Below are 18,207 nucleotides of genomic sequence, written 5' to 3' on the forward strand. Positions count from 1 at the left end.
TTAGTTGACCAGTTTTAAAACCTAAACAGTATGCTGCCCAAGAAAATGCACATGTAACCAAAAATGTCAAAGTCCACCTGAATAACTAATTAACAAGTAAATTAGTTATTTCTTAGGTAAACAATAAATACGTCAATACAATCCTAGCTGATTCTTTACAAATTAGTTGACAGGTTTCACCATTATATTGTATTGTATTGTGATGTATTGTATTGTATTAGAACTGGGATGTAAGCATTTAAGCAAGCAGGCAAATATTTTTATTTGATTAGATACTAATAAATAAATAAGTAAATAAATAAACAAATGAATAAATAGCTGATTATAGCAAAAATACAATTACAGCTACTACTTTTCACATAAATTGCTAGGCTTCACCCTTATATAACATGATTAAATAAACAAAGTTATGTAGTAAGCAAGAAAGTAAAATCACAAATAAAATATTTGATAAAGGAATAAATGAATTGCTAGGTCACCGAGAAAGTAAACAAACTAATGTACTGTGTGATAGTGAAACAAGTTAATAAAATGCCAATCTTTTTGAAATAAGACAGAAAAAATGGCCTTTGATAGGTTAACAGATGAACAACAAACAAATGGGTAGCAGTAAGACAACAATTAAATAAATAAGTTTTAAAAATAAACACATTTATCGTAATGGTAAATGTCAAAAGATAGACAGAGCCACTACCACGCTTATAAGTTGCTCTGGGTCACGCACATAAACTTGTCCAAGCATTATATTTAATATTAGCTCAAGTAATTAAAAAAATAAACATTTTTAGTACAGAAATACGGGGTTAAGAAAAAAAAACAAAGTCTGTTTAATACGTGTTTAAAAGTTGTAATTTTCTATAGATATTTGCATATCACCAACAAGCTGTGCCACAGCGCATACTCTAATTTATTATTCCTAGATACGTTTCCGTGGTGCAGTGAATATATATCAGTGGAGGGCGCACTAACCGTAGGCTATACGTGGGCGTGTCAACATTAAATTTGAGAGCGGTAATTTAGTAAACTCGCTCGTATTCACTATTGTTTCTCATGTATGAGCTTTACCAAGGGGGTTTTGACACTAATAAACTCCACACCGCCCAAAATGGGAAAATAAAAAAAGGTTTCAGTACGGATGTCGCCATCTTTAGTAAGGGACAATAACCCTACAGTTGTAACAGAACTTGCTATCATTTGCTCAAACTCTTAAAGTGTTTAAATAACAAAGTCTAAGAGAGTTCATAGAAACAGAAGTAAAATATACGCGTACAGAAAACCCTCTCCTAACATATAATACATATAACAAATAACGATATATTTGTTAGAATGTGAAATGCTTATCGGGCGAGTTTTTGTCGCCATGTTTACTTTGGGTGACGCTAGCTCGCTTCCATTTTCCTCCGCCTCTGGTTGTCAAGAAGATGGCAGCTTCCAGGCAGGCATGAGAGGAAATACTTCTTCACAAATCGAATGAATTTGGATTATTGCCTCAAGATAAGAGCACATACTAGTGTTTTTGCATCTACTGCATCAGATTAAGTGAGTAAGACTGATTAATGTTTGCGCCTTTTCCGGGTTTGTTGTGTTTTGTTGTGGCAAAGCGCCCGGCCATTTTTCTTGAGGGAGCCGCTGAAGTAGGCCGACTGTCGAAAAAATGGCTGCTTCCAGAGACGGCGTGAAACATAATAACACTGTGTTTGTGCTGTTAGACTAGATTTAGCTAGGTTTTGGGAGTGTTGCCGAAACTATATTTTTACTGGGTAAGTAATGCATATGAGTTTTGGTGAAAGTTGCGTCGAATTTAATTGTGACTTTTGGCGACGCTTTGACAGATGCTAGCCGCAAAGCTAACCCTGCTAGCATTGCTAAATTAGGTTGAGCAGCTAGCGGCAAAAGCAACGGAGCAATGGCTAACAGTCAGTTTGAATGCTATACCCATAGCATGTATATCTTTGTTTATTTGAGCAAATCCCTTACAGGCAGTTGAGAACTTACCTTTTCTGACTAATACGTATCATTCTTTAATGTCGTGGCGTCTTCTTTTCAATAATAAGTGCGTTAAAGCCGTTGCAAAAATGCTAATTTGTCTAGCTACAATATGGCGACTCCCAGAGAGGCATGAAAATAGCCAACTGCTGCTAACGATAGAAAATTGAATTAAATACTTATTGCCGCTCTGTATTGTTCTGTTTGTTCAGCCGGTTTTCAATAAGTGAGTTTAGTTTTGCTTGTTTCGCGTTTATGTGGCTGTGCAGTGTGTTAGTTTACATATATTTTTGCTTGTTAATTCGCTTCCGCCATTTTTCAGTCGGGTAGCAGAGTTAGCGGCGGCTGTTTGTTTGCAAGATGGCTGCTTCCATAAATTGAAATCAATGGTTGCAAATAACTTTGTGTAAAGGGGTTATGCCTTTCTGGAGAAATCTGAAGCATCGAGTCTACATCCAGGAATATAAGTAAGCAGTGTCTGGAAACATTTTGCACTTGTTTTTGGTTTTGAGTTCATCCGAGGCGAAGCTAACAGCTAACTATTTAGCGCTCCAGCTGCTTTGACCGAAACAGTCGCGAATGGTTCGGTACTGTGCATTAATATACGGCCGATGCGTTTTATGGGGTTGTTGTTATGAAGATGGTGCAGTAGCTGCAAGCCATTGAAGTCCGTGTTGTTTTATTTTTCTTTGCGGCAGAAGTCATGTCTGCCCCTGGTTCCGCGGTGTCTGGGACCACTCCGTCGGTTCTGCAGCCGCGATGGAAGCGGGTCCTCGGATGGTCCGGTCCGGTCCCTCGGCCCAGGCACGGACACAGAGCTGTGGCTATAAAGGAACTGATGGTTGTTTTTGGAGGTGGAAACGAAGGAATTGTTGACGAATTACATGTATACAACACAGGTAAGTTTTGGCTTGCATGCTGAACTTCGCCTACTAGTTTCTGCAGCAGGTGTAAAGTTTAGTTTATTGCACCAGTAATGATATTCACAGCAGTTTCGCACAACTTCTGCTTTGAACCCTGAAGTTTAATTCAAATTTGGGATGTGTAAAGTTGAGTTGTGAGCAGGCCTCTCCAGGCCAAACAAACCCTTGTTTGAATAATATGGTCTCCCTCTGTTGGGGAAATCGGGTTATTGCACATTCAAAAAAGGCGGGCTAAAATAAAATGGATGATGCTGGTTGGCTTAGGCACATCCTGTGTCCCACTTTCCTGTTCATAAAACAGAGATAAATAAATTTATCCGTTACTGTTGGTGTGTATGTGTTGACATCCCTAAAGCCTGATTAGAGTTTACATTCCAATCCTATTTAGGGTCTTACTTACAGTGTGTGTGTATATATTTATATGTATGTGTATGTATGTATAGATTTATGAAAATGGAAAAAAAAAAATCTGTTTTATTTCAGCGACAAACCAGTGGTTTATCCCAGCAGTCCGTGGTGATATCCCTCCAGGTTGTGCTGCATATGGTTTTGTATGTGATGGAACACGGTTGCTGGTTTTTGGTGGGATGGTGGAATATGGGAAATACAGCAATGATCTCTATGAACTACAGGTAATCTCTCTGTTTAAAAAAAATCCAAAACATGTCGTCTCAGAAAAAGAAACTAAATTATGTTTTATAACTTATATTTTTAATTTAATGTAAAAGAATAATCACGGTAAAACCACAATTTTTGTAACAGGCCAGCAGATGGGAATGGAAAAAACTGAAAGCCAAAAATCCAAAAAACGGCCCACCGCCTTGTCCTCGACTCGGCCACAGCTTTTCGCTCGTTGGCAACAAATGCTACTTGTTTGGTGGACTGGCCAATGATAGTGAAGACCCCAAAAACAACATTCCCCGGTAAGGAAGCATTGCATTAGAAGCATCTACAGTCTACTGACACAGGAGTCTATTTTAGACAACTAAATTACCTTTTGAATATCTGTCTTCCCCTCCCCAGATACCTAAATGATTTGTACACACTCGAGCTTCGTCCTGGTTCTAGCGTGGTCGGGTGGGATATTCCAATCACGTATGGCGTCCTGCCTCCGCCTCGTGAAAGTCACACCGCTGTGGTGTACACAGAAAAGATGACCAGGAAGTCACGCTTGATAATCTATGGAGGAATGAGCGGTTGTCGCCTTGGAGATCTGTGGACGCTTGACATAGGTAGGGGTCTGCCTCATAATTTAATAAACAAAGATAAAAAATGCTTCTGGTCAAGTCGACAGGTTTACTCCCTGTTTTGTACCTGCTCAAAATCACTTTATTGGTTTTTACTTTCATTACATACCTGTAAATAAGATGTTTTGTCCCCTATCGTTTTTATATTTCTAATTTTTCAAATTTCTATTGCAATTCATTTCTATTCCAATTTCCATTTATTTTGTTTCTGATCTCTGTTTGGATCTGTTAACTTTTTCATTTGAGCTGAGAGTCCCCAATTAAGTCTAAAATAACTGTTCCATCCTGTAAATATATAATTCACTGAGCTGTAAAACCACATTTTGTTATACAGTACAGAATTATGCAAAATGATCTGATATTAAAGTAGGTCCAAATTGACACCTTTGAGTACAAATTGATGCAGGATCAATAAAAACTAATCAGCAGTCGATGGCTTTGTTTAGTACCAAACAACAGTCTGTTATAAAACATTCAAAACTATAAAGATGTAAATTTCTGAATGGGCGAGATGACCCAGTTAACACTCAACTTTAACTGTAAACAGGTTGCAATATTTACTTAAATTCATTGAATTTTCATTTTCTGTTCCCAGATACCCTGACTTGGAACAAACCTTCAGTAGGCGGTACGGCACCTCTTCCACGAAGTCTTCACTCTGCCACCACAATCACAAACAAGTATGAAGGCCACATCTGTTCTCCTTAAAACGTAGAACGTTACATTTTTGCTAATAGAACTGTCTCACGCCGGTTGGATTTTCTCACTTTGCAGGATGTACGTTTTTGGCGGATGGGTTCCTTTGGTAATGGATGACGTCAAAGTGGCCACGCATGAGAAAGAATGGAAATGCACAAACACACTCGCTTGCCTAAATCTCGGTTTGTCTCCCTCCGTAAGATTTCCCATTGTAAAGAGATTGAGTAGAAGTTGTTTTAGTGCTGAAGGTGTTGTGTCTCTGCAGACTCCATGTGTTGGGAAACAGTGTTGATGGATACCCTGGAGGATAACATCCCCAGGGCCCGTGCTGGCCACTGTGCCGTGGCCATCAATTCCAGACTGTATGTCTGGAGCGGTCGTGACGGTTATCGGAAAGCGTGGAACAACCAAGTGTGCTGTAAAGACCTTTGGTACCTGGAAACAGGTGAGGATGTTGTAACAAATTGTATTTGTGGCTTGCGTGGGAAGTCGGTAAACGTCTTACTATTGCTGTTCGTCCTGCAGAGCGGCCCCACGCTCCCGCCAGGGTCCAGTTAGTCCGTGCCAACACAAACTCTCTGGAGGTGAGCTGGGGTGCAGTGTCCACCGCCGACACGTACCTGCTGCAGCTGCAGAAGTATGACATCCCCGCGACCCCGGCGGTAGCCTCGCCAGCCACGAGTGCAACGCCTTCGCAACCTGTCAACTCTCCAAAGAGCCCTGCACTGGCTGCTGCAGCACCCTCCGCGCAGAGTTTACAACAGACAGGTGACCAACGCTCACCTTGCAAAGTAAAGAAGCTCTGCTGGGTAACAAAAAATTAAGTCTCAACTCCATGTCTTCTGCTGGTTCACAGCTGTTTTAAAGGTTGCAGCTCAGCAGGCTGCCACAGGCGCATCTGTTGTCACAGTTCGCCCGAGCCAGCCAGGGAAATCCCCCGTCACCGTGACGTCCCTTCCCCCAGGTGTTCGAATGGTAGTGCCTACCCAAACCACCCAAGGATCGGTACGAGCCATTTCACACTCCAACTTCCTGATTTAAGTGTATTAACATCTTAAACCTTAATATATTTAGCATTATTAAAAACACTTCTGTTTTCAGCCAATTGGAAGCAGCCCTCAGATGAGTGGCATGGCAGCTTTAGCTGCTGCAGCTGCAGCCACACAGAAGATCCCACCCTCTTCAGGAGGCACCGTTCTCAATGTTCCTGCGGGTGCCACCATCCTCAAAACAGTGGCTGTCTCCCCAGGCACCACCACAGTGAAAGTGGCTTCTCCTGTAATGGTAAACCTCTCAATAAATACCCTCGTTCAGGACATCAAAACAGCTTAGCTTTTGTTAATAATTATCTTAGTGCAAGTTTTGAAGTGATGTTCTCTTAAAAGAATATAAATAGTGAGTGTCTTTACCACACTGCACACAGTCACAAATCACATTGGACTTTTTACTATTATATTTAGTATGATGTGTGAATTTTCTCTATCACTTTTGAGTCTATTTGTCCTACTAATGTGCCTTGAAATTGACCCTCTGGGACATATAAAGTTATTTGAATTGAATTACCTGCTGTAGATCATTGATTTAGTATAAATCCAGGTTAGTTGTACAACTTGTGCTACCTCAAAAACCCTCTGGTCTCAAAATGTCATAACAATTTATGCAAACACGCCCGCCCTGTGGCGGGCATGACGTCATGTTTCTGTGTGTGTTTTTTGCTCCAATGTGATAATAAATGTTGTCAAAATGAAACAAACACTGTAAAATCACAAAGTTTAGGATGTTCTGAAAATAATGATACCAAACAAGGTAAGGTAAATAGTTTTTATGGTGAAAATATAAGGGTAAATTCAAAATTAGACCAAAACGGCCATTTAGACCCAAGACTCCAAAGGGTTAAGCTATTGTTATATTTTCATTGGGCTTTTTTTTTTTTTTTTTTACATATAATGATTGATTATTGGTTATTTGATACACCTGCAATGATATACCTGTGTGAAATGCATACTGGAGGAGCAGAACATGGAAAGTGTTTTGCTGTCAAGAAAATTGTCTGTGCTTAAAAAAAAGAGGAATGATTTTATTTCACATTGTCTTTTTTATCAGATGACTGATCACTGAAAACATGTTCCATTCTCAGTATGTTTGACTCTGGAAGATCATTAGATGTGACCACTTCCTGCCTCTATTTTTTGTGTAAATAAGTAAATGGTACATTTACAAGGAAACAAGAGTTCCCTCATATTGTTCAAACTGCTAAATGTAAACAATTTGAAGGTTCATAAAGTACAATTTGCATAAACTGCTGTACTTTTTTATACCAAATCAAAAACTCACCTTTTTCTTGGCCTTTTCTGGACTAGCTGTTAGCTTTAAGCTCTCTTCAAAAGTCCCTATCGCTTAAAGGTAATTTTGTTTTCACAGGTCAGTAACCCAGCCACCCGCATGCTGAAGACGGCCGCGGCCCAGGTGGGCACGGCAACCGCGTCCTCTCCCACCACCACCAGACCGATCATCACTGTGCACAAGTCCGGGGCTGTCACAGTGGCTCAGCAGGCCCAGGTGGTCACCACTGTGGTGGGAGGAGTCACCAAGACCATCACACTGGTCAAGAGTCCTCTCACCATGGGCAGCAGCGGTACTTTGGTAAGAAACCGTGTATTTTACCACATTATCTCCTGCGATTTAAATCTGCAAAGCACCGTATGGTGCTTTCTCTTGCATGCTGTAAATGGCCTTCTTCCACAAATTTCACTGTGACAATGTGAAATTTGTCATGGGGGGGACTGTTGGACAGCTGGACTAAGAAAACAGGGAGTGCAATGTTATTCGTTTGTCAGTTTAAAGCAGCAAGTCAGAGCCACGAGTTCAGTAGACCGCCTTGCCCCTGACCTCCCTGTGCTCTCCGATGCTTTCTAGTGACTCGTGAACTTGAATCTCTCTCCTATGTTGGCAGATCTCCAACCTTGGCAAGATGATGTCTGTGGTGCAAACCAAGCCAGTGCAGACGTCAGCTGTCACAGGCCAGGCTTCCACTAACCCTCTCACACAGATCATACAGGTCAGCTATCTGCATGAGTGCAGAAAACAAATGAACAAAAAAAAGAGAAAAAGAAACAACTAGAAATAGCTTAAAACTACTGAGTTAGACACCTAGTCTTCTTCTGTAAGCAGTCGTTGAACATGTGCTATCCTCTCAGACAAAGGGTCCCCTCCCAGCCGGCACCATCCTGAAACTGGTGACTTCTGCAGACGGCAAGCCCACAACAATCATCACAACGTCCCAGGCCGGAGTCACAGGAAACAAGCCCACGATCCTCAACATAAGTGGCGTCTCACCTACTACTACCAAGCAGGGAACCACCATCATTAAAACCATCCCCATGTCGGCCATCATGACCCAGCCTGGAGCCACAGGTTTGAACTCATCTGATTGATTTTACAATCTACAGTAAACTAGTAGCCGGGCGATGGGAAGAATGTTTATACGGCTGGATGATATGGCTGAAAAACATATCGCGATCTAAGTGTTCATATCAGTTGATATTGATAATTATTGATTGGTTTTTGTTTTAAATACCTGTAATACTGCCAAACTGGCGAGATGACATTTCCTGCTTTATCCCCATTTTCACTTTACAAGAAGTTATGAGGGATGTTTACACGTTTACTCAACAGGTTGCTACTACGTAACCAAAGGGTGAGTTAGATAGTTGATGTCACCCATGTTGCTTAACTTGCTGTGAGAGGTTGACCTGCTAAAGTCTTTCCTGAGCCTACATCCCCCAGAATGCTGAGTGGTTCTAGATCAGAGTTCAGTGAATATTCTATATATTGAATATCCTATCAGTGGTAGTTTCTATTGATATTGATTATGTTTCTGTTGCAATAACGAGATATTTTTATATATTGTCATTGATTTATTGTCCAGCCCTCGTCCTTGAGTGTATCTTAAGCTATAGGAAATGCTATTGCTAATGCTATTTGTTGGTATAAATCACTGTCTAAAGCTCAAACTTGTCTTATCTATGCAGGCGTGACGAGCAGTGCAGGCATGAAAACACCAATAACGATCCTTACCACCAAGGTAATGACCACTGGAACGCCTGGTAAAATTATTACTGCTGTGCCCAAACTGTCCACTGCAGCTGGACAGCAGGGACTGACGCAGGTAAGCTGGCTTTTCTCAACTGCTTTTTGTCTCTATTGGGGGTTTTTTAAACAGAATTTTTTTCAAAGATGAGATCAAATTTTTCTTTTTGTAGGTGGTATTAAAGGGCGCTCCAGGACAGCCGGGCACTATTTTGCGTACCTTGCCCATGAGCACAGTAGGCGGTGTTCGTCTCGTTACGCCAGTGACGGTCTCCTCTGTTAAGCCCACGGTTACTACGCTGGTTGTCAAGGGAACTACTGGTAAGGATACCCGTGTCTTTTGTAACCACTGAGTTGTTGTTGGGTTACAAAATAATTTTTAAAGTGATATTTTTATGGTTTTATGATTGGTTTTCCCCCAGTGTTTTATAAGCCTGGCCACCAGGCTTTACTTGTGCCCCCAACAGGCTAAGCATTTCTTATTTATTTATTTATTTATAGTCTTTTTAAAATGTTTGCATTTTTTAAGACTTTATAGTTCAGGTATTAATCTTTCAATAACACATAACTATCAAGTGATATTTTCAAATTTCCTGTCAATTTTAAACATTTTTTACGACGGGCTGCTGGATGAATGCCCTGCCTGTCACCCAACCACCAGGCTTAGCAAGTTTTCTGGGGAAACCTTGGATAGTGATGATGCTGTGCAGATTTGCAGCTTATTTTAACTGAGGAAGAGAATCTACGAAGATAGGGTGGATGTTTATTCCAGTGCTGAAATGGCAATATATATAAAAATAATATTGGTAAATATCGGCCCATCGATATCGGCGCAAAGTTTCATATCAGTGCATCCCCATTTTAAAGGATCCTCTGAACATCCCTTTAATCTCTCCATCTGTGCTTCCTGTAGGAGTCACCACTCTTGGCACAGTCACTGGGACGGTGTCCACAAGCTTGGCAGGAGCCACGGCTGACAGCTCCAGTGCCTCCCTGGTGACGCCGATCACCACGCTGGCGAACATCGCTACACTGTCCAGCCAGGTGATCAACACAGGCGCCATCACGGTCTCGGCTGCTCAGACCAGTCTGACTTCTACTTCGACTCTGCCCTCCTCTACAATGACAGTGCAGGTGAGACTCCTGTGTCCCACGTTTCTAATAGCTTTTTAAAACTTACAATGAAAAATACTCTAGCAGCAAAGTTTGAGCCGGAAATGATGCAATACTTGTATGTAATGATGATACTGGTTTTGCCTCAGAACCAGCCCACCCAGGTTACCCTGATCACAACCCCCAGTGGTGTTGAAGCCCAGCCAGTCCAGGATCTTCCTGTGTCCATTCTGGCTTCTCCGACCTCTGAACAGCCCAGCTCCACTGAGGCAGGAGCAACTGGAGACGGTTCTGGTACCGTCACCCTGGTCTGCTCCAACCCGCCCTGCGAGACCCACGATACAGGAACTACCAACACTGCCACCACTTCCTCCGCTACAATCGGAGCCGGACAGGTCTGCTCCAACCCGCCCTGCGAGACCCACGAGACAGGAACCACCAACACGGCAACGACTTCCTCTGCTACAATCGGAGCCGGACAGGTCTGCTCCAACCCGCCCTGCGAGACCCACGAGACTGGAACCACCAACACGGCCACGACGGCGTCTTCGAACATGTCTACATTACGCATGTGCTCCAACCCGCCCTGCGAGACCCATGAAACGGGGACGACAAACACGGCCACAACAGCGACCTCCAACATGGGAGGGACCCAACAGGTGTGTTCAAATCCCCCCTGCGAGACCCACGTGACGGGCACCACCAACACAGCAACACAAGCTTCCTCCAGCATGAACGCCGGCGAGACGGACACCGTGCAGAGCTCTCAGTCAAATCCACCCAGCGAAACTCACGAATCAGGGACCAGCGTCAGTCCGTCCGCATCCACCTCCAGCGTAGGGGAGGACCAGAGCAGCACAGCAACGGGCCAGATCCAGAGGGTCTGCTCCAACCCGCCGTATGAAACGCATGAGACTGGGACCACCAACACCGCCACTACTGCTACCTGCAACATGGAGACCGGTGAAGGCACAGGTATGTCAAAGCCAGCATTAAGTAAACAGAGAAACTAAATGTGCTGGGTTTTGTTTTGATTTTACTGAAATAGAAACTGTTGCATTTATATTTGATTTGCTACATCATATGTTGAATTGACCATTTTACCCATCAGGGTTCTGTTTTTGACTTGTTGACTAAATACGAAGGTGTCCACGCATCCTTAATAAGACTCAAATCCATGTATCTAAAAATAAGGTTTTAAAATGTCTTAAATCTATTTTAATATGGAAATTAAAATGGACCTATGTTCTGTGCTTTGGGTCAGGGATGGCTGAATGTTATGAATGAAATAAAGTTGATAAAATGTGTTTTAAAGTAGATCTTTAAAAAGCCTGATCTGACCTGCCATTGTGACTGTTCTGACTATTGTTAGCCACATATTTTGCAGACGTGACCTGGTGGGTCTGTCAGCCCTCTCTCGCAGTGGCCTATTTTCAATTTTAAATATATTCTCTTTCAATGCTTCTTCATACACAACAGTTGCTGATTTTTGAAACATTGCCGGTCTAAATTATTCCAGATGCCTTTAAAGAGCTTTTCACCAACTTCACAAAATCAAAAGCCACTTTTGGCTTCTGCATTTTAGCAGTGAAGTGAGAATATTTTATACTAAAATGTTTAGAGTGTTGGAAAAACCTAAGGGAAAAAAAACTTAAAATTTTAATCTAAAAAGTGTGAAATTCTGAAAGTTAAAATGTTGGAAACCTGTGTTATGTGTAGGGCTGATCCTGTTCATCAAACAGTAACTAGAATAGATGTTTGAAGGAAGAAAGTCAGTCTTATCAGATGAGTTTTAATGAAGCTACTTTGTAAATAGGGAGGTTTCCGTAGCCAATAATCTTCCAGCTATTTGCCTGTAACCTCCTGACTGCAGTAACTCGTTTGACTTCGGTCTTCTCATTAGCAGAGCAGCTCTGTGATGCTTTATTTGCCCCTGGCAAAACTCCTTGATGTCTGTAGATACTAAATACAAGCACATGCTGCCTGCTAACTTAGCCTTTCAGATCAGAGCATTAACGAGCTTTGTGGAAACTCGTAAACTGTCCCACATTTATTTTCACTCTTCACACAGCAAATTCACTGTGTCCCCCACATCTTCTGATTAAACGCAATTGATGGTTGAGTTGCATAAGTAAAATGTTGTTTTTCACTCTTTTCAGCCGCCCAGCAGACAGAGGAAGGAGCAGAAGGAACAAGCACCACAGAGGAAGCTGCTACCACTGCAGCTACTAGCGTAGCTACAACCACCCAAGGCAGAGCCATCACCACGGTCACTCAGTCCACACCGGCCCCTGGGCCCTCAGTACCGGTAAGGAAACGACGCATTTCTCTAAATTAGCAGCTTATTTTAACAGTGTGACATCTGCAATTGTGTGTTTAAAAACTGCAGGCCTGAGTGTTTTAAAAAAACAACTACTTTTGTTTCCCTCCAGTCAATTTCCTCAATCACAGAAGGAGTAAGCACTGCAGCCAGCAGCACGGAGGAGCCGATGCAGACTGAAGAACCTGCATCAGCAGAAGCTGCACCTGCTGAGGAGCCTGCTGCCGCCATGGAGACACAAGCAGAAGTAAGTAAAGCACGTTATACGCACAGTCAGCGGCAGCATGGCTAAATTTATCATCACAGCTAATTTATTTATTTATTTTATGAATTTGTTCTTTCAGGGAGAAGCAGCTACTGCAACGGCGTTGAACCTGCCCTCGGAGCTGATGTCTGAGGCCCAGGGGACCACGCTGATGGTGACGGGGCTGTCGGACGAAGAGCTGGCCGTGACCGCCGCCGCCGAGGCTGCTGCCCAGGCTGCAGCCACAGAGGAGGCCCAGGCCCTCGCCATCCAGGCTGTCCTGCAGGCAGCGCAGCAAGCCGTATTGAGTGAGTACACGCCGTCCCCTCAACGGCCACGTTAGGTATATAGGGATCACAGACTGCATCATAATTATTAATAGCTTAATGCACACAGGGTATCATGAGCCTGGCGGGCCACCAGGCTTTGCACCAGGCTAAGTGGTGTTTGTTTATTTTAAATAGGGTTTTTCATACCCTATTGAAAAACCCTGTGACAGTGAAAACAGATTAAGCTAGGTATATAGCTGAATCATTGAACTGGTGCGAGGTGTGCGCACCGATTGCACCGACTTTGCACCTTTCCATTGACCTCACACAATTATTTCCAAGCAATAATGCCTGCACACACACCTCCGAAGTTTTGTAGCTTTTAACATTCTTTAACCCAAAGAGACGGTTGGACTTCCCTAGCACCCTTACTACCAGGCTTGGCAGATTTTCTGGAGGAAACCTCAGCACATGTCAAACTGGAGACCCGGGACCAAATCCAGCCAAAGATTTATTATTTTTTAACCTCTCAACTCCAGGTGCCAAATTACATCCATTTCAGTTTTTTTGCAATTGCAGAAAATCGCACAAAATTAACAGATCCCTGCATCTGTGAGTTTCTCAATTTCTCTGCAAAAAATTGTCAAAAAATGTGTTGTGATTGCCAACGCCCACCTGAGGGTGGCAGTATTTCTTCTCATATTTCTGCTGTCTCAGCCTCACTTGATGCCATATCATGGAATATGACATGGGGAGTAACAAAGTTGCATATATTTCATACTTCCTTTCAAATCTTTCTAAATTAGTTTCATCTGTGACTTGGATTGCAAAAAAAATCATAAAAGCAATTGCAAAACCCTATAGGAACTGATCAATATGAAAATATGTTCAATATTATTTAGCTTTAAGAAGAACTTATCAAATGCAAAGTTGGCTAGTAATATTTTGGCAGTTTGGTAATTGGTTTTATCAATACATTCTGCCACAACTGACCCTTGAGATCATCCATGAGACCTTGAGGGCCAAAATAAAAATGACCTTGACAGCCCCGGCTTAAGGCTGCGTGACTGTAAATATTACGTGATGTGTTTCCAGATGAAGGCGACGGTTCTGGGGAAAGCCAGCAGCCCACCAACATCCCCATCATGCTAACCCAGCAGGAGCTAGCCGCACTGGTTCAGCAGCAGCAGCAACTACAGGAAGCACAGGCCGCCGCGCAGCAGGCCTCCGTGGACACCAGCATGCCTACCGAGGGCCTCGCCCCCGCCGACAGCCTCAACGACCCGTCAGTCGAAAGCAATGGGCACAACGAAATGGCTGCCTCGGTCACCAGCGCCGTGGCATCCCTTCTACCACGTACCACTGCTGAGAGTAAGTCTTGCTACATTCTGTAGTCTTTTGTGCATCTAAAATGAAGGCCTTAAAATGTCTTAAATTCACTACAAAAAAATGTAAGTTAGCCTTTAATACGTTAATCACAGGACTATTTTATTTAGTGTTTTGTATGTAGTCTATTTTTGACATGGATCTTTCCTGTCAGGAAAACGTTTGATCAGATATCGTCATTGTGCTCTGTGTCTCGTTCTGAGAGCTACCGCTAACTAGCCGCTAACTAGTTTTGTAGCACTACAAATATATAAAATATGTAATTTTCTTTTGTACATTTCTGTTGTGATACAGATCTTAAGTTTCATTCATAATGACCCTAAAAAGTCTTAAATTTGAGCCATTACTGTATTTGTCTAATTTTTGTTGCTCTTTCCACAACCCAGCTCTGGCTCCATCAAGTACGTTTGCGGCGTCTATATCAGTAGCAAGTCCGGCCAAGCTGCAGGCGGCAGCCACTCTCGCAGAGGTGGCCAATGGCATCGAGGGAGAGGTGAGGCTTGAGCGACACCTGATGGGTCAGCTTTGAGGGAGCGAGAAAACAAGTTTTAACTGATTTTGTTTTGATTTTGTGGTTTGTCCAGAAACAAGCCCCTCAGCCCGCTCCAGTGAAGCCTGTTGTTAAAAAGGAGAACCAGTGGTTTGATGTCGGGATCGTAAAAGTGACGAATATGGTCGTCACTCACTTCCATGTGCCAGGGGACGATTCTCAAGGAGATGTAAGTGTGACAGGAATGATGCGCCGTTCCCCGAGACTTTTCCTCTAACTCTGTGTTGTTCCTCTGGGTAGGACGACTCTGGCGCCGTACCGGACTACGGTCAGATGAAGAAGATGGAGCTGCAGCCCGGCACGGCGTACAAGTTCCGCGTGGCGGGGATCAACGCCTGCGGGCGTGGAACGTTCTCTGAGATTTCTGCTTTCAAGACCTGCCTACCCGGATTCCCAGGAGCCCCGTGTGCCATCAAAATTAGCAAGGTAAACATTTCGTTGCAACCTGTAAAGCTGAATGCGACCTCCTGCTGAAGCTGCAAAGTACTAAGCATTATATAATCACTGTCCCCCGCAGAGCCCAGATGGCGCCCACCTGACCTGGGAGCCGCCTTCGGTCACGTCAGGGAAAATCATAGAGTACTCTGTGTACCTGGCCATCCAGAGCAGCCAGACGGCTGAGGCCAAGGCCTCCACCCCGGCCCAGCTAGCCTTCATGCGAGTGTACTGCGGACCCAACCCCTCGTGCTTGGTGCAGTCGTCCAGCCTCTCAAACGCTCACATCGACTACACGACTAAACCAGCCATCATCTTCCGCATCGCTGCCCGCAACGAGAAGGGCTACGGTCCCGCCACTCAAGTTCGATGGCTACAGGGTAAGAACGGAGAATTAGCAACGTATTTTGCTTTTTCCACCTGACTGGAGCTGAAGCTGACTCTGTAAAAGACGCAGCTCGGTCGTGTTATCACAAAAGTATTGTCCGGTTAAAGTTTGACTTTTTCTTCTGTTGTACTCTATGGTTTTTGTAAAGTATCAGAGAACAATTTAATTACACAAATCAAATTAATATTATTAGCTTCCCTACAAACACACATGCTAAGCTAACCAGCCTAATTTATCAACGTTTATTAACAAACAAAATGCTGTTTGTGAACGCTTCATAACACCGACCAGTACAGTTCTGTTTTCAGTACTAGCTACCAGGGCCGGTTTTATGACGATGTGGGCCCCTGGCCTGTTTTGGTGCCCTATACTCTAAAGTGAAATTATTTTGCTAGTGCAAATGAATAGGTCGTCCTGTACATCAGGTAGATTCAATGCGTCCCCTAGTCAATGGTGCCATGTTTCTCCCCAAAGAAATCAACCAGAGCTTCATAATTTTCAAACACTTGAATTTTGTTCATGTTCATAAAAATCCACAAACTTTATATAAAATGATATAAAAATCAAAGCTGGTGAGTGACGGTGAGCTTGCCGCTCCACAGTTAATCTAACTTTAGGTTATAGTTAAAGTTATGTTTTTGTTTAATTTTTTTCTTTGGTCAGATTAGAAACAAAACTAACTCCTAAACACAGCACTCAGAGTAAGTTGAATTGCTGGTTGTTTATAACCCTGTGAAGGGTTTTTCCCTCAGGTGTGGCACAGAGTCAGAGCTGACATAGCACCTGTTTATCAGTGCCAGGTTGCTGATAAACAGGCCAAATAATTTTATTGGTCTACAAACCAACAGACACGTATTCACCCTTTTTAGTATTATTGCTTTCTATGATTTGTTTGTTTAACTTGACTAAACAAGTTCAGTTTTTAGGGCCCCCCCCACCTCCCCGTCAGGCATATTTTTGGGCAGCAATGCTTTGCGCGTGCTATGCTAATATGATGTGCCCTTCTATTGAGGAGCCTAAAAGACTCTAATTAGCAGTCTGTGTACTGAAAACACCCACTACCAGTGAAAATATATTTACATTTTTCTGTCTACTTTTAGTTCATGAATGTCAGGTGCTAAGATTGGAAGGGAAAGAATTAGATTTACCTTAAGCCTTAATTAGCTTCATACGGTTTTGAGTTAATAACTGCATTTTTGCGCAAGAGAAGCAACAAACTGATTTGCGTGATGTGTAGCAGAGACCTTTCATTTCACTCATTCATTGTAAAACGGACTTAGAGAAAGTGACGACAATAAAAAGTCACACTGACGGTGGAAACACAAATAGCTCACGCTACAGTCGCTCCAGTTTAGCATGACTGAAGGAGCCAAACTAGCAGATGAATTCTAACCAATAATTGTTGTAATCCACAGAATCTGGTAAAGACGCCACTTCTGCAAAACCTGCCCCCAAAAGACCCGGCACCTCTCCTGATACGTAAGTATCTTCTCCTACCCGCTTCAGGTTGAACCCGATCAGCGATTCATGCGACTCATTCTGGTTTTGTGTCCCTCCACAGCAAGACTACTGGTCCAAAGAAAGCAAGGACGGACCAGTGAGGTTGCCCAGAGTCCCCTCCCAGTCTTTTTGTCTTTTTTTTTTCCCACTGTCCTTTTTATCAGGAAGACTGACATTCACTCATCCTCCTCCTCATCCCCTCAACCCCCTGTCTCAGATCAAAATGGTGGCAGAAGCCCAGATGAAAGTCAATCTGAGACACATTTCTGTAGATAAACCCTCTGCCCCCTTTACTCCTCCTCCTCCTTGTTCAGTTGGTCGTAATATTTTTAGAGCAACTCAAACCTAGAAGCACATTCTCGTTTTTCAGCCACATCCCCTTCCTTCGTTTTAACATCTACTTTTGCTTCTTTTTTTCCCCCCAAATAGTTGAACATTATAGAAACATTTACACCTTTTCACAAACTGGGAGCCAGGCTGAGCGCTATGTTACCTAATATTTTTTTTCTTCTGTGTTTTGTGAATTCTGGGGGGGGGGAGGTGTAGAAAGAGACTACATAAAATGTTGTACAGTGTTTGGAAAAAAAAAAAATGTTTGTGGAGGCATTCAGTTTAGACGAAAGGAAAAAATCGGTATGGAAACAAATAAAGCACTTGTCCTCCACAAACGAGGACATCTTTTTCTTTTTTTGGCTCCAAAACAATTTGCTTCATAGAGAACCAAGTCTGTCCAGTCATCGTACTGGACTCCAGTCTCCTGGTAAATATCATCACTGTGCGCTTTTTATCCCCCCCTCCCTCCCTCCCTGTCCCCCCCGAGATACGAGGAGTGGTGACCGGCACGTTGGAACGGACGAAGGAAAAAGGAAAAAAAAAAAAAAAGGCAAAGGAAGAGATTTGTAGAAAAAGAATGATGGACTTTGCTAGGACAGAGACTGGCAGCACACACACACACACACACACGTTTCAAGAAAAACTTCCAAAAAAACAAAAGAAAAAAAAAATCCTTTTCCCAAAAAATTAGCAATGATGCAGAAAAAAAAATCTCTTGTGTAGTT

The 18,207-nt window shown here is 42.9% G+C and overlaps 1 protein-coding gene across 1 annotated transcript; it reads left to right on the top strand.

Annotated features, from left to right (window-relative positions):
• The first annotated feature begins 1,398 nt into the window (after positions 1 to 1,398).
• On the top strand, positions 1,399 to 18,060 carry hcfc1 (host cell factor C1). The gene is made up of 28 exons (XM_014469382.2): positions 1,399 to 1,539; positions 2,685 to 2,885; positions 3,393 to 3,541; positions 3,672 to 3,832; positions 3,933 to 4,141; positions 4,752 to 4,836; positions 4,931 to 5,037; positions 5,121 to 5,300; positions 5,381 to 5,623; positions 5,712 to 5,860; positions 5,957 to 6,139; positions 7,277 to 7,498; positions 7,809 to 7,913; positions 8,053 to 8,269; positions 8,887 to 9,023; positions 9,118 to 9,265; positions 9,858 to 10,078; positions 10,207 to 11,032; positions 12,217 to 12,365; positions 12,490 to 12,624; positions 12,722 to 12,929; positions 13,986 to 14,261; positions 14,663 to 14,769; positions 14,861 to 14,995; positions 15,067 to 15,252; positions 15,344 to 15,641; positions 17,065 to 17,128; positions 17,211 to 18,060. Exons 2-28 carry the CDS (start codon positions 2,690 to 2,692, stop codon positions 17,248 to 17,250), a joined length of 5,136 nt encoding a protein of 1,711 aa, XP_014324868.1. The 5' UTR covers positions 1,399 to 1,539; positions 2,685 to 2,689; the 3' UTR covers positions 17,251 to 18,060.
• Positions 18,061 to 18,207: the final 147 nt, after the last annotated feature.

The sequence above is a fragment of the Xiphophorus maculatus genome, chromosome 20 (genome assembly GCF_002775205.1).
Source record: "Xiphophorus maculatus strain JP 163 A chromosome 20, X_maculatus-5.0-male, whole genome shotgun sequence".
Taxonomy (NCBI): domain Eukaryota; kingdom Metazoa; phylum Chordata; class Actinopteri; order Cyprinodontiformes; family Poeciliidae; genus Xiphophorus; species Xiphophorus maculatus.